This window comes from Salvelinus fontinalis, chromosome 30 (genome assembly GCF_029448725.1).
Source record: "Salvelinus fontinalis isolate EN_2023a chromosome 30, ASM2944872v1, whole genome shotgun sequence".
Taxonomy (NCBI): Eukaryota; Metazoa; Chordata; class Actinopteri; order Salmoniformes; family Salmonidae; genus Salvelinus; species Salvelinus fontinalis.
In genome coordinates this window covers 36,271,892-36,288,444 of record NC_074694.1, presented here as the reverse complement: position 1 = coordinate 36,288,444, position 16,553 = coordinate 36,271,892, and the positions used below count along the sequence as shown (strand labels likewise).

At 43.7% G+C, this 16,553-nt stretch overlaps 1 protein-coding gene across 1 annotated transcript in view; it reads left to right on the top strand.

Annotated features, from left to right (window-relative positions):
- LOC129829146 (1-phosphatidylinositol 4,5-bisphosphate phosphodiesterase epsilon-1-like) overlaps window positions 1-16,553 on the top strand; it is an 89,546-nt gene that overhangs the window by 62,365 nt on the left and 10,628 nt on the right. Inside the window, exons 20-30 of the mRNA XM_055890716.1 lie at window positions 379-508; window positions 1,895-2,019; window positions 2,203-2,320; window positions 2,670-2,792; window positions 5,124-5,417; window positions 6,918-7,081; window positions 8,489-8,750; window positions 9,008-9,126; window positions 9,283-9,411; window positions 9,522-9,719; window positions 16,075-16,281. Coding sequence (XP_055746691.1) covers window positions 379-508; window positions 1,895-2,019; window positions 2,203-2,320; window positions 2,670-2,792; window positions 5,124-5,417; window positions 6,918-7,081; window positions 8,489-8,750; window positions 9,008-9,126; window positions 9,283-9,411; window positions 9,522-9,719; window positions 16,075-16,242 — 1,830 coding nt within the window. The 3' untranslated portion in view covers window positions 16,243-16,281. The remainder of the gene's footprint in view (window positions 1-378; window positions 509-1,894; window positions 2,020-2,202; window positions 2,321-2,669; window positions 2,793-5,123; window positions 5,418-6,917; window positions 7,082-8,488; window positions 8,751-9,007; window positions 9,127-9,282; window positions 9,412-9,521; window positions 9,720-16,074; window positions 16,282-16,553) is intronic.

Below are 16,553 nucleotides of genomic sequence, written 5' to 3'. Positions count from 1 at the left end.
TTTTAAATGACTACCTAATCTCAGTACCCCTCACATACAATTATCTGTAAGGTCCCTCAGTCATGCAGTGAATTTCATAGGCTAATTGGATAATCTTATCTAGGGTCGCATGCGAGGTGTGTGTTTATAATATGTATGTATATCAAATATTGCCACACTACAAGACCTTATACAGTGTGAACGAATGCACACAGTATATACACACGGCCCCTCGCAGTCGAGGATGATGTCAGTCAAGCTGTGTCTTCGGAAGTGACTGAGGAGCCTAGACCTGGAAGCACTCAAAGATAATGGCCCCATGTAAGAGCAAGCTTTTATGTCTGTTGACATGGTGCAATGGCTACAGGACTTTCCACTCATCATGCTCTGTTCTCTCAGACTCACCAGCTGGCCCACATAAAGGCACAGACCAGCAACGGGGCCCCGGGAGGAAGCTCTCCTGGTAACCACGACGATGATGAAGAGGAAGAAGACGAGTATGACGATGACTGTGAATCCTTGTCTGATGGTGAGAGAGAGACTCGCTGTTACTGTAGATAAACACTCTGTAACAATGTGTACAACACACATACTGAGCTTTAGTCTCTTGTGGTTTCAATGACGTCCTCACTAACTACTTTCTCTCTCACTCCGTCCCTGTAGTACATCGCCGTAACAATGTATGGTTGTTATGAAGGATAACGACTTGTATTTAGACTCTTCTTTTTAACACCTCCCTCGATTCTGTCTGTTATTAACATAAGGGAAGCCTCCAGTGGATTTACAGTAGCTCTACTTGGAGGTGCGTTTGTTTTCCTGTGCTCTTTCCTCCTATTACTCTGTCCCTGACTGTTCTCTCTCTCTTATAGCCTTGATGGTAAACTGAACGACATAAGCAGTCTCCCTCCATATACAGTACCAGCTCCACTGCATGGCTCCAAATGTAGCACTCCGTCTGTGCAGTGAGCTTGTGCCGTGGGCCTGGGTACTGTACACTTTGCATGTGTCCCTTGCTTACCTGCTTGCTGGGGTGAAATCGAGGCTTTTACTGTACCAAGGGGGGTACTGGATAGGTTAGAATTCTGGGACTTGACATTGAGGGTAATTGTAGTATTAAACTGCAGAGGGAGTATGGTTAAAGCAGAAGACCGTGTGGTTTGTGGGTTAATGGCTGATGATCTGTTTGGTTCTGTGTTGTCAGTACACACAGGACCAGTGTAGTGTAAATACGTCAACCCCCCCCCCCCCCCCCCCCCCCCCCATCCGCACTGCTGTGTCTTGATATGTACGTCCTGACCTTACTAGTGACAATGGCTCATCAGAGAGAGAAAACCAGACATCTGGTTTCTTCAGGCCCCTGTCGAAACATGGAGCGGTGGGGGTGAAAATCCCTAGCCCACTCCACTACCTCTGCGGATAGGCTCTCACCAGCCACCACATGTAACCAGAGCAGTGTGAGACAGACAGACGACACTACATTGAAACTGCACTCAACCAGTGTAATTCCTGCAGTAAAGTAACTGTCATGATGCGTTTTGGTGGAAATCATCTTTGAGTGATCCATTGCTGACATCAAATCTGTGTTTACAGTCATGTATTGTATCCTGCTGTGTGTGGGCGAGAGAAGAGCTGAAGACTCGAACTCCCAGCTCTTTATTTACAGACATTGCGTTGCATTTTGGGATTTGTGGAGGGCCACTGTTTTCGTCTGAATAGCATTTCCCCAATTCCCAGCATTGCAAGCATGTGGAATGTGTTATGGGATGGAATTCTTATCTCAGATTACCGGTAATGGTTTCACAAGGAAGATTAAATGTGAAGCCAGTGAATAACATTACATTGGAAGCAGTCATTTGAGTAATTCAAGCTGTTCTGTCTGACTCCCTCACTCAAACACAATGGTTTTGTTTCTCAGATAACGTCCTGAATGATAAACCAGAAAGGAAGTCATCAGGTGACAAGGAAGACCATCCCATCACTGATGAGATGGCCAAGAGGGTGAAGAAAGCAGACAATGCTGTAACCAAGTACAAAGGGAAGGTGGGTTTCACCTCTGACCTCTCTCTTAGCCAGGAGAGACCATAGAGATAAAACTGATCTTAAATATTAACTACGAGACACCAGACCTACAGTATCTAAACGCTTGACAAATGCACCCTAAATGTATTTTTTCCCCCTAGAAGTAATCCCAGATCTGAATCACTGATTCTGCTCTTACATTAGGTATTTGACATAGAGCTGGAAGAAGATTTATATCCCCCCCAGAACAAGAAGGAGAGTCGACACATCGCTCAGGAGCTCTCTGACCTCATCATCTACTGCCAGGCCGTCAAGTTCCCTGGTAGTCCTCCTTTAATTCAGTTCAATTAACTTGACTGTATGGCTCATTCCAGCAAATTAATGGTTTATGTTCAGAATGTAGTGCAGTGTTTTTATTCTGCCTGGTGATTTCCCAACCGTGAGCGATAACGGTGGATGTTCACAAACAGGGCTCTGAATTGATTGTAAATTAGAATCAGGTGCACATCTTCTTGGGGTATAATTCTCCAGAGCACAGCTAGAATAAACAAGCAACATTAAACCAGAGTGAGTAAGGGAAAGGAGGGGAGGAAGCGTGATGGTGCCTTTAAGCCACGGCCTTGTCTTACACTCTCATCTGTCGCTTTCTTTCTGTGTGTGGGGGGAAACAGGCCTCTCCACCCTCTCTCATTCGGCCTCTGGCAGAAGAAAAGACAGAAAGAACAGGAAGTCCGTCTTTGCCATGGATCCTGGTCGTAGTGGAGGAAGCCCCAGGGAGGCGGTACAAGGGAAGGGTACGTATGGCCCAGCCTTTCCCTTTGACCCAGACCCCTAGACCTGGGGGCGGGATGTGTAGGGACAGGTAAGGACACCCACATACAGACTCAGTCAGATTACCCCCCCCATGGGAACCAGCCTGTTGAAGGGATTGTTGGTTTTCCTTTATGGACATTTTAGCATTTGTGGCACAAATCTTATTCAAGTCATTGGACCAATATACGTGCTTTTTTTCGCTCATGTTCAAATCATCTATAAGTGACTGAGTTTCACAGTCAATTTTAGATCATTTCATGTGATTTGGACATGCTAATATATTGGGCCCATGACATGAAGGGGATTTGTGCCTCAAAATGTAAGTGCCAGGGAAACTAAACCAAAGCATGGATTGCTGTCAGACCCTGTCCATCGACTGCTTACAAGGTAAGGAAACCAATGTGTCATGTTGTAAGTTGGCTGGACTACCCCTTTAACTTTTCCATAAAATGGCCCCCTCAGTGTGCGGACGCTGCATTAGAGTACAGTGAAAGGTGCTGAGAGAAGCTGTCGTGGAGTTTTTAAAGGGTTTGTAAAAGGGTTCAAATGGGATTGTTAGAGACTGCATATCTTGGAGGTGCATGTTTTTTCTGTCTGGGCACTGAGGCTTGGCAGAGAGTTTGAATAGCTGTGTAGCTAATGCCTCTCATGATCAATCATAACCCTTCGAAAGGTTCAGGTAACTTCCAAAATAAAGGAAACCCCAACATAAAGTGTCTTACTATGGCGTTGGCCCACAACCAGCCACCAGAACAGCTTCAGTGTACCTTGGCATAGATTCTATAAGTGTCTAACTATTGGAGGGATGCAACACCATTCTTCCATGAGAAATTCCATCATTTGGTGCTTTGCTGACGGTGGTAGAAAACGCTGTCTCAGGTGCCGCTCCAGAATCTCCTATAAGTGTTCAGTTGGGTTGAGATCTGGTGACTGAGACGGCCATGGCATATGGTTTAAATCATTTTCATGCTCCTCAAACTATTCGGTGACCACTTGTACGTGTGGATGGTAGGGCATTGTCATCTAGAGGTGTGAACGTTTAAACGTTTATTTGCCACAGATATAAGGCACTTCGCACGTCATCGTTAACAGTTGGGAAAATGCCAGTGAGTGAGACAGGGAAGTGACAGCACAAAGTACTGTATGGCAGTACTTTGAGAAGTTAAATGAGAAGATGGTGAAATAAATGCAGACTTTGCTAGGTGGAATTGAGCTACAGTGGCAGTATAGGTGCAATGCCTAACCATCTGAAAGGGAGACCCAACCTGTTGCTGACTGCAGTGATCACAGCACTGATTACAGAAATAATTTTTGTTGAAATGCAGCCATTGCCAATGGTAGAGGATGGTGGCTTCAATGCCCTGATGGCATATATAGAACCAGACAACAAGATGCCTTGACGGCCCGGATGTAAAAATGGTACAATGATTGCTCTCATACACCATACTACGTGGAGGTAACAGATTGTTGGGCGTCTACGAACATGCTGTCATACATCACTGCAACGAGCCATCACATCAGTACTGACAACTGAGAACATGGAGGGGAGGGACACAGCAGAGAACCTATAACGGCATTACGTAGCATCGTTGCTGAGTGGGTGGGGGACAGCAGTAAGGTGAGTGCCGTCTGGTAGGTAGCCAGGACGGCAGTAGATTGAACTGCATTGCCCCATAGCAGTCATATGCAGGACCAGATCTGAATTGTGAATTCACGTCATTTTTTGTTTTTTTCTTTCTTCTTATGGTTTAAATCACGTGTCAAACTCATTCCGCAGAGGGCCGAGTGTCTGGGTTTTCACTCCTCCCTTGTACTTGATTGATGAAATAAGATCACCAATTAGTAAGGAACTCTCCTCACCTGGTTGTCTATCTTCATTAAAAAAATGGCAGTTTAAAGGTTCAGAAATGTTTTACATTTGCCACATCCCAATTGTCATCCTATAGGGGCAAAGGTAGCCAAAATAACAGCCTAACCAGCATTTTTACACATGACCCCAAGCATGATGGGATGGATGGATGTTCATTTCTTAATTTCTTCACCTGTGTGGAAGCACCTGCTTTCAATATACTTTATCTCTGATTTACTCAAGTGTTTTCATTATTTTGGCAGTTACCTGTACTATTTGGGTTATTTTAAATGTTAGTGTTACTTTTTCTTACTATCCTGGATTTTTTTTTTTTTTTTTAAATGTGTTCAAATCGTTGTTTGAGCTGTCTTTGTTTCTGCTTCCTTTTCACTTCTATCGCTCTGGATAAACGTATCCGCCAAACGACTAGATTGTAAATGTGTAACTGTTTCCCCCTCTCTAGGTAGCGTGGAGGGCATCCGTCTGAGCTGGGAAGAGCAGACATCGCCCGTGCTCAGTCCCAATGCCTCAGTGAGTACCATCATCCACACTCCCAAGTGCTACCACATCTCCTCTGTCAACGAGAACACTGCCAAGCGCCTGTGCCGCCGTAACTCAGAGAAGCTGATCCAGCACACCACCTGCCAGCTGTTAAGGACCTACCCGGCCGCAACACGCATCGACTCAGCCAACCCCAACCCTCTGCCCTTCTGGCTACACGGCATGCAAGTGGTGGCTCTCAACTATCAGACTGATGGTAAGGACATGGAGAGGAGTCTTACTGATAAGGTTGGTCCAGTTTAGTCCCTGGATGTTACTATGCTCAATGGAGATTCTTCATTGCAAGTTATTTTTAGTCCAGGACCAGGCTGGGACTTAATCTGGGTATGGGGAAATAACCAGGCTGGGACTTAATCTGGGTATGAGGAAATAACTTCGATATACTGAACAATAATATAAACGCAACATGCAACAATTTCAAAGATCTTACTGCGTTACAGTTCATAGTAGGAAATCAGTCAAATGAAATCAATAAATTAGGCCCTAATCTATGGATTTCGCATGACTGGGTATGCAGATATGAATCTGTTGGTCACAGATACCTTAAAAAATGGACATCACAATGGGCCTCAGGATTTCTTCAAGGTATTTCTGTGCATTCAAATTACATTAGATTTAAATGCACTTGTGTTCATTGTCTGTAGCTTATGTCTGCACATACCATAACCCCACCGCCACCTTGAGGCACTCTGTTCAGCAAACCACTTGCCCACATGACTCCATACATGTGGTCTGCGGTTGTGATGCCTGTTGGATGTACTGACAAATTCTCTAAAACAACGTTGGATGCGGCTTTCAATTCTCTGGCAACCGCTCTGGTTGACATTCCTGCAGTCCGCATGCCAATTGCACGCTCCCTCACTTGGAACGTGTGGCTTTGTGTTGTGTGACAAAACTGCACATTTTAAGGTGGCCTTTTATTGTCCCCAGCACAAGGTGCATCTGTGTAATGATCATGCTGTTTAATCGGCTTCTTGATATGCCACACCTGTCAGGTGGATGGATTATCTTGGCAAAGGAAAAGTGCTCACTAAGAGGGATGTAAACAAATTTGTGCACAAAATATGAGCGAAATAAGCTTGAAGTGCAAATGGAATTTTTCTGCGATCTTTTATTTCAGCTAATGGGACCAACACTTTATATGTTGTGTTTTTTTATATTTTTGTTCAGTATAGTCCATAACTACGTCATTTTGTACCCTGGTCAGGTGACATGGTCAGGAAAAACTCAGGGCCCTACTTACAACTTATGAACTCATAACTTTTCAAGAAACTCTAGTTGCCTATTCATTGGAAATGGATTGGACAGGGTACAATATGACCGTGTGGAGATGTATTGGGGAAACACTGGGTTATGTTATCTTGCATGTCATGGCTAATTTCTCTGTAAGGGGAAGCTCTGACCTGGGCAGCACTGAGTCAACTCAGTACCCTGGACATGGTTGCCTAGTTAAATAATTAAATAAAACATGTATTTTATTGGCTTGTCCGTTTTACACATTTATAAAGATTAGTTGCAGATTTGCAAGCTATGTTTCTCCACTCACCTGTGCCAAATTTCAAACTAAAATTAGGATAAGTGATGCTTGTGAAATAATGGATGGTCTGCTGTTGTTTTCTAACTCTTTCTCTTCTCTCATTCTCTCACCTCCCCCCTTCTCTCTTTCACTCTCCGTCACCACCTCTGCTCTCTCCAGACCTGCCCATGCAGTTGAACATGGCTCTGTTTGAGGCGAATGGGCATTGTGGATATGTCCTGAAACCTCCCGTGCTGTGGGATCGCTGCTGTCCCCTCTACCAGCAACTCTGCTCCCTGGAGAGAGACATGGAGAGCATAAGCCCAACACTCTACTCTCTGACTGTGAGTACACACAAACACACGCACTACCCTCCATATGTATTTGGACTGCTAAAACCATTTTTGGCTCTCTACTTCATAGGCTCGATACTACTTTTGGATTTGAGATCAAATGTTTCATATGAGGTGACAGTACAGAATGGCACCTTTTTATGTGAGGCTGTTTTCATATAAATCTGTTATACCGTTTACAAATGAAAGCACTATGTATCTAGTCCCCCCATTTTGAAGAAGTCGCATGTGGACAAATTCGCTTATCGTCAAAAGTTTAACATTTTGTCCCGTATTCCTTCCACGCAATGAATACATCAAGCTTGTGACTACAAACTTATTGGATGCGTTTCCAGTTTGTTTTGATTGTTTTGAATTGTATTTTGTCCAATAGGAACTGAATGGACATGAACATATGGAGGGGAGTGTACATGGATGCACACAAGCAAGCTTGCAAACACACACTTTCTATTTAAAAAGAAATTACCCTTATTTTTCAAAGTATGTTGACTGAGAACACATTCTCATTTACACCAAAGTCCTGGGGAATAGTTACATGGGAGATGAATGAGCGAATTGGAAGCTGGGGATGATTAGGTGGACATGATGGTATGAGGAGCCAGATGGGAAATTTAGCCAGGAGACCGGGGTTAACACCCCTATGATTTAGTGACCACAGAGAATCAGTACCCCTGTTTAACGTCCTATCCGAAAGACGGCACCCGACACAGGGCAGTGTCCCCAAGGGATAGTTTTGTAAATTTTAGACCAGAGGAAAGAGTGCCTCCTAATGGGCCTTCAACACTACTTCCAGCAGCATCTGGTCTCTCATCCAGGGATCATCCCTGCTTAGCTTCAGAGGCAAACCAGCAATGGGATGCAGGGTGGTATGCTGCTGGGAGTACACACACACACACACACACACACAATATCTCCCCCTCTAGGGATACACAGACACTCAACCCAACAAAAACCTATTTTAAAAAGTAGCCAAACAATATGACCCATATACTGGTCTCTCTCACTAACTAATATATATATATATATATATATATATATATATATATATATATATACACACACATTGTGTTCTTCAACATGGTTTTGATGGGATTATTGGAGCTATTTGCACCATATATACAGTATGATTTCTCTAGTTGAGACAAGGACACAACCCAATAAATCTTCCACAATAGTGAATGGGGAGAAAAAGGTCGTAAAACGAGTTGTGTAAACAGATGTTTAATTTCTTATCAAATCTGGCAGGAATATGACATATGATAAAGTATTAAGTAAAACAGAGTAATGTAATTACACGTGTAATGCCAAGTATCTGTCTTATAGTGGATTGAGATTATTAAATTCACTTTTGATATACAGTATATAATGAATTAAAGGTGTCCTTTCCCCCTCTGTCAGATTGTGTCTGGGCAGAACGTGTGCCCTGCCAACAGCGCGGGCAGCCCCTGTGTGGAGGTGGAAGTGATGGGCATGCCCGTGGACAGCTTCCAATTCCGCACCAAGCCCATCCACCGCAACGCGCTCAACCCCATGTGGTCAGAGCACTTCCGATTCCCCGTGCACTTTGAGGACACCTGCTTCCTGCGCATCGCTGTGGTTGAGAACAACAGCTACCAGACCACCGCTCAAAGGATTCTGCCACTACGGGCCCTCAAACCAGGTGAGGGAGAGGATGAGGGGGAGGGGTGGAGTGGAAAAGAGGAGGAAGAAAGTGATGACTTCAAATATTCCTGACAATTTATTTTTCTCAAGTTCACACATCAATAGCATGTAACCTATTAATAGATCATTTAACAATGATATTTAGCAACATGCTATGTACAGAGTTTGCTAGCAGCTACAGCATGGCATGTGGCCAGGTTAATACACTTCTACTCCCTGTTCTTAATGTCTGTGGTTGGTTGTCTGTTGTTCCAGGCTATAGACACATCCAGCTGAGGACGCAGCACAACGAGCCCCTGGAGGTGTCCAGTCTGTTCATCTATAGCCGCAGAGTAGAGGAGAGCCCCACCGGCACAGCCCTGCCTGCTGCCATGGTAGCACACATACACACACCCCTGAGGAGCATCTAGGGATTGCTTATATTATTGTAGCTCTCCGAACAGCATCTGATGAGCTAATTAGCTAGTAACCTTAAAGTACATGTAAGGACAATGTAGATAGATATTTACAACACTGTATTTCCCTGTCAGCTGTTTAGTTCTGAGGAGCGGAGGGCAGCCCAGCAGCACAAAGTGACTGTCCATGGTGTGCCAGGTCGAGAGCCTTTCACTGTAGTGTCTGTGAAAGAGCAGACCACCGCCGGACAGCTACTGGACACGGTCAGTCCCAGCACACCCACCCATAGAAAAATGTACACGCACAAACACACCAGACCCCGCCATGCTCTCTGTTCATAGTGGCCTATCTATTTCTCCTCTCCCTACTTTAGTTGCTGATGTCCACAGATGGTGCCAGTGAATACTTCCTGTGTGAGGAGAAGGTGTCACTGGGGAAGGAGCGCAGTGAGCGTAAGAGGTGTCCTCAGCAGCGCCCCGTAGCCCCTGAGGAGGAGATCATCAGGGTTATCAACAGCTGGCAGCCCGAAGAGGGATATGTGGGCAGAATCTGTCTTAAAACCAAGGAAGAGGTACTACATTATTCAACAGAAATGTCCCATGACTGCTGTAGAGTCAAGCTATTTTAATGCGAAACCGGTCAAGCAAATACTGTATTTTTTTTAGCAATTTCTTCATTCTAAGTGCCCCGTCCTGGGGTCATATTATGAAATACACACTACTTTCCTTTCATATGCAGTAGACGGGTTAGCTGGCAACGTCTTTAAATTGATGCGTGCGCGTCGATGGGGTTGCGATTCTGGACAGTCAGATAGCTAGCAACAATGACAAGAAGCTGCCACGTGGGGAATCGTAGGTGGCTCGTATCAGCTCGTTGCATCTTATTGATACCATGTCTTGTTTTTAGTTTTTCTTTACTCTTGTCACGTCTACTGTATGCTAATATGCCAAAAAATGCCCAAAAATCCCAGACAAGTGCTCATTGTGCAATTTATATTTTTTTTTTATAAAGATATGGAGAGGAGGAATAGCTTCAATATTGTCAACCATCCTTTGATTCTAAGGCAACCTGTTTTGTCCACAGTTGTACACGCATTGGTTTTGTTGCTTATAGGGAAAATAAGTGGTGGGCCGAACCGAAAAAACGTAATGTTGATCAATCCGTGTCGAGGGAGGAGCTGATTTTATTTTGTATATGACAGTGAAATATTGCTGTGACTAAAATTTGAGTTTGTTTTCTTCTATACTAATGTAAAGCTGTGTAACTGTGATGGACCACACACTCCATCACAGTAGGTGGTGGCATGCACCTTAAACAATTGTTTGCAGACCGTCATTATACCGAAGAAGAAATCGTAAGCTGCTGTCGGTGTGTGATGATGATGATGATAAAATCTAGCTAGCTCCCAAAGACTAAAATAAGATAAATATATTGTTTCGAGTACACTTGACATATGCAGCATTCAATACGAATTGTCTTAATCATATGAGGTAACTCCCTTAACCATTTAGCCAATTTCCTGAACGCCAGCCAATGGTAGAGTTGACTAGGCTAGCTAATGCTACTGTAAATGTCAATTTTCCTGCTTAGGTACAGTGAGGTCCAAAATGATTGGCACCCCTGATAAAGATGAGCAAAAAAGACATAAGTAATACTGTACTGAGCTATATTGTATGCTACAGAAAATTGGGAAAATATTTTTATACTAATACAATTGCTGAGAGAAAGATTTTGTTTAACAAGGAATACTTTGTTTCTCAAAAGATAGGGTTCAAGCCCTGTTTTCAATACCTCATAGCTCTATTTTCAATGTCATCCAGCAAATGTAAACACCTGGAGGTTGCTAAATGGCAGTTGGATCGGAACCGATGTATGGTCAGATGACATGACAATAGAGCTCTTTGGCCACGCACACCACTGGTGGGTTTTACGTCGAAATAAATATTAATATGCAGAAAAGAACCCCATTGTAACGACTGTTGGAAGGAGAGGACCAAGATGCAGCGTGGTACGTGTCCATATTTATTAAATGAACACTGAAATAACAAAATAACAAAGATAAAGACCGAAACAGTTCTGGCTAGTGCAGACACACAACAGAAAACAACTACCCACAAACACCAGGTGAGAAAAGGCTACCTAAGTATGGTTCTCAATCAGAGACAACGATAGACAGCTGCCTCTGATTGGGAACCATACCAGGCCAAACACATAGAAATAGAAAACATAGACAAACACATAGAATGCCCACCCCAACTCACACCCTGACCAAACCAAAATAGAGACATAACAAAGGAACTAAGGTCAGGGCGTGACACCCATACTGTAAAATATGGTGGTGAATCTTTGATTTTATCGTGCTATTTTACTTCGGCTCTTAAAGATAATGACATCATGTACTTTACTCAGTACCAGAACACTTTAGCCAAAAACCTGGTTGCCTCTGTCAGGAGGCTGAATCTTGGCCACAAGTGGATCTTCCAGCAAGACAATAACCCCAAGCACACATCAAAATCTACAAAGAAATGGTTAATTGATCACAAAATCAACATTTTGCAATGGCCATTTGTCTTACTTGAACCCCATTGAAAACCTGTAGTTTGAATTGGAGAGGGCAGTCCATAAGCGCAGGATATCAAGGATTTTAGACAGCCCAATTGTTATATTTTTTCGACTATATATAGTGGCCTGGCCTGAAACCAGACTGGATTACATTTTGAAGCTCGAAAATATCTAAGCCTAAATATTGATTAGATTTAAAATATTATGTTGCTAGGCAAGACAGTTTAGAGATTGAGCAATAGTTATTCATGTTGGAGGGGCACCACCTTTGTCGAGATGGAGCACATGGGCAGCCTTCCCCAAACCCTAGGGATAGCCCCAGAGATAATCTTCAAGTAAAAAATGTCAGGGGAGAAGATATCTGCAGCAAAGCATCAAGCAGATCTGCCTGAGTGTATTTTTTTATATCAATCTTAAAAAAGGAATGTAGCACATAACAAGGAGAAAGTTGTTCAAATGAAAACAAAGATTCACTAAAGGTTGACGGATCTTCCATCATGCCAACTAGAGTCTGGGAGAGAGAAGGGCAGTCGATTGACTGACCAGGGTCAATTAAACCACCATTTCTTTGAAATAAAAAGTGTACCAAGAAACTGCTGATTTTAAAAGCATTACTTCTCGTTTTTTCTCAGTGAAGATGCTAGAGTCTGACACAACTTGCTTAGGCAGGGAGGGAGAGACATTTTCCACGCTTCAGTGCATGAACTCTTTTCCAAAATGTAGATAGTTCACCAGCAGAGTCTGAGATAAAACTTAGAAAGTAGCAGGATTTAGCTTTCTTAATTGAGGAGGTTCATCTATTTCTCAATTGCCTGAAAAGCTGCCAATCAGCTACAGAGTTAAGTTTTCTAGTCTTGGCTCAGGCCGGATTTCTCATTCTAACAAGGTCTGAAAGTTCTATAGAGACCAAAGGATTTGTTCTGTTTTTTTACTCTAAGACGTTTAATGGGTGCGTGTTTGTCTGCCAGAGAGAGAGAAATGGATAACATAGCTAATTCAGGGTCAGGCATGCAGCTGACTCAAAGTAATAGGCCAACACTTTTTTATGCATCTTTACAGTGGCTTGCGACTGTATTCACCCCCTTGGCATTTCTTTCCTATTTTGTTGCCTTACAACCTGGAATTAAAATATATTTTGGGGGGGCTTTGTATCATTTGATTTACACGACATACCTACCACTTTGATCCGTGGGCTTCCCATTTGGACGAGCTGATCCGTGGGCTTCCCATTCGGGCTAACCGTAACAGAGCGAACAGTGGAATTCAAGTGTATGGGCACAAGATTATTACTGACAATACCCCTGGGAATATGACTATCTGTAGCAGTATGATGATAATGATGTGGGAATGCCAAGAATTGCCTGAGCAGGGGTTGGGCTGTTGAGTCAATGTTTTTATAAGAGCCTCCTCAGACAAGATACTTTTGCCACTCTCCTATTTGGATGCAAGCCATTTTTGTTAAACTGGGGCCTCTCCCAGAAGTGTTCAAAATTGTCAATGTACTCAAATCTACAGAGGAACAGTAGGATTTAAGCCAGTAGTGTAGTCAGAGTAGATGGCTAAAGTGTTCCATTCCGCAGCCTGTTGTTGGTTGAGGCCCGGAAATTAGAACCTGCTTGTCTGTCTCCTTTAGGCTGCCTGTGAGCACTCTGAAGTCAGCTTTTAATTGCTTCGACTTATGAAGATTGATGTAGTTTGTACCAACATGAATGACTACTGTGTGAGCATTCGGGTGCTCCATCACAGCAAGGACCTGGTGGTCTATGTCCTGAACATGGGCTGCAGGGAAGCAGAGGGTCCTTGCTTCCGTGACCACCCTAACTATGGAGCTTCCTATAACTACCACTAGAGGACGAGAGTGTCCCTGCGAGCCAGTGGAACGTGCTCTGGGGTGCTGCTCCAGTGGATAGCCGGCTCAGTAACCCAAGACCAGATCCAGAGGAGCTTGCAGCTTGGTACTGAGGTGGAATGGGAAGGACGGGGAGAGCGGCAGAGGGCCATGTTGGAGACGGAGCACGGAGCCTTGATAATGTTAGATAGCCACATGTCTGGACGAGAGGGCAAATGGAAGATACGTTGAGATTTTCCTCCTCTTCTACCTCTAACTCGACTCCACCTTGTCTCCGATGGTGTAGAGCAAGACACAGTAGTTCTCTGGTTCTCGTCGGTGGGATGTTTAATACCGGAAAGTGGCCCATGTTAGTATCCACATTAGCTACTGCAGAGGAGCCCAGTCTTGTAGAGCACCCTGGATTATCCCCTCGATCGTTTTGAATTGCCGCATCAAAAACTGCATGCAGCCTTGAAGTCTCCTTGGCCAGAGCAAGATGTTTATTTAGGACCCCGTTCAATGATCCGGTCTTTTGAGGCAACGAACTGTTTACACTTATCACAAGTGTATGTCAGTAAATTTGTCCTCTTTCACACGTCTCATATTTCATGACTTTTGTGGCCATCTCCAGATCAATCTCCAAATCAGAGCAGTCCGAAAGGCTCGTACTCAGAAACAGCCTTCCCGGCTACAAGAGCCTTCCCGGCTACAAGAGCCATCCGCAAAGCGAGACCAGCTTTGCCGGTGACAGCAATGTAGCCTAGCTAGTCGTGGCTAGACCTAGCAGTTAAGTCAGGACTGCTCATTATCCATTGCATCCCATTCCTTCCCGACAGATCCTATAGTGCAACTTAGGTTTACGTAGATCTGTCCACGAGAGATGAGTTGAGATGTAATGTTTTCTCACGGAGAATGATAGTCTGCAGGATGATGGGAGGCAGTTTGGTAATGAATGTTTGAATTTCATGTACTTAACATTCAGCCAATGTGAATAAATTGAGGTGGTTCAAATGATTAACTTTCCTTGTAACCTTTTTAAAAAGTTGAAGGTGCCAAAATCTGCCAATTCATTATTTTACTAACTATGACTGAGTGTGAGACATGTTTTACATAATGTCATGCATATGCAGTGGGGTTTGAAATTATTGACACCCACTGGCCTACCGGACATAATCGCAGCCCAAGAGCTCTGGGGGCCCGTGCACCTGTCATCAATTACTATTCTTTTTTATTCATTTCCATATGTATACTGAACAGAAATATAAATGCGACAAGCAACAATTTCAAAGATTTTACTGAGTTACAGTTCATATAAGGAAATCAAGTAAATAAATTGGGCCCTAATCTATGGATTTCACATGACTGGGAATAGAGATATGTATCTGTTCGTCACAGATACCTTAAAAAAAAAAAAGTAGACGTGTGGATCAGAAAACCAGTCAGTCTCTGTGACCAGTTGCCTCATGAAGTGCGACACATCTCCTTCGCATTGAGTTGATCAGGCTGTTGATTGTGGCCTGTGGAATGGTGTCCCACTCCTCTTCAATGGGTGTGCGAAGTTGCTGTATATTGGCTGGAACTGGATCACTCTGTCGTACACGTCGATCCAGAGCATCCTAAACATGATCAATGGGTGACATGTCTGGTGAGTTATGTAGGCCATGGTAGAACTGGTACATTTTCAGCTTCCAGGAATTGTGTACAGATCCTTGCGACATGGGGCTATGCATTATCATGCTGAAACATGAGGTGATGGAGGCGGATTAATGGCACGACAATGGGTCTCAGGATCTCATCATAGTATCTCTGTGCATAACAATTGCCATGGATAAAATGCAATTGTGTTCGTTGTCCGTAGCTTATGCCTGCCCATACCATAACCCCACCACCACCATGGGGCACTCTGTTCACAATGTTGACATCGACAAACCGCTCGCCCACACGACGCCATACACGTGGTCTGCGGTTGTGAGGACGGTTGGACGTACTGCCAAATTCTCTACATCAATGTTGGAGGTGGCTTATGGTAGAGAAATGAACATTCAGTTCTCTGGCAACAGCTCTGGTGGATATTCATGCAGTCAGCACGCCAATTGCACACTCAAACTTTAGACTGTGGAATCCGTGGAGTTGTGTTGACAACTGCACATTTTTAGTGCCATTTTATTCTCCCCAGCACAACTTGCACCTATGTAATGATCATCCTGTTTAGTCAACTTCTTGATTTGCCACACCTGTCAGGTGGATGGATTATCTTGGCAAAGGAGAAATGCTCACTAACAGGGATGTAAAAAAAATTGGGAACAAAATTTGAGAGAAATAAGCTTTTGTGTGTGAAAGATTTCTGGGATGTTTTATTTCAGCTCATGAAACATGGGACCAACACTTTACATGTTGTGTTTATATTTCTGTTCAGTAATATACGAACATAACACACTCACATCAAACCACAAGTTCAAGTGATTTATTGTTGCTTATAAGAGTTCTGGTTTTTATCAGAAATAACTCTGACTGTGTGTGTGTGCTCACTCAGATGGCCCGTGAGGACAAGAGGAAAGGCCTCTCGTTTGCCAGCGAGCTGAAGAAACTGACGAGTTGCAGCCAGAGCGTCATCGCCTCAGCCACACAAGAGAGCAGCCACAGTAAGGATGAAAGCAGCAGGGCAACATACTGTGTGCCTCTGACTGAGACCCATGAGTGAGACGCTCGGTCTGCAGTGTGTGGATGGAGTCCCCAGAAGGTACAGAAGTCCCTACAGTTTCCTATTGTCTTTACAACTCGGGCTTTCCCTATCGACCCTAGTAGCCCCCATCTTTTTCTTCTCCTTCTGGCCATGCCTATAAATCTGTCTTCCACAGTCAGTTTTCCTTTTTCAATTTCTTAACTTTTGACATCATTTTATTTGTACAATATTTATATAATGCCATTTATATTTTACTAAATTATTTATCACCTCATTAATTAGGATAAATGAGTCACTCAGGGACAATGTCATCTGCAGTGTTTCAAACG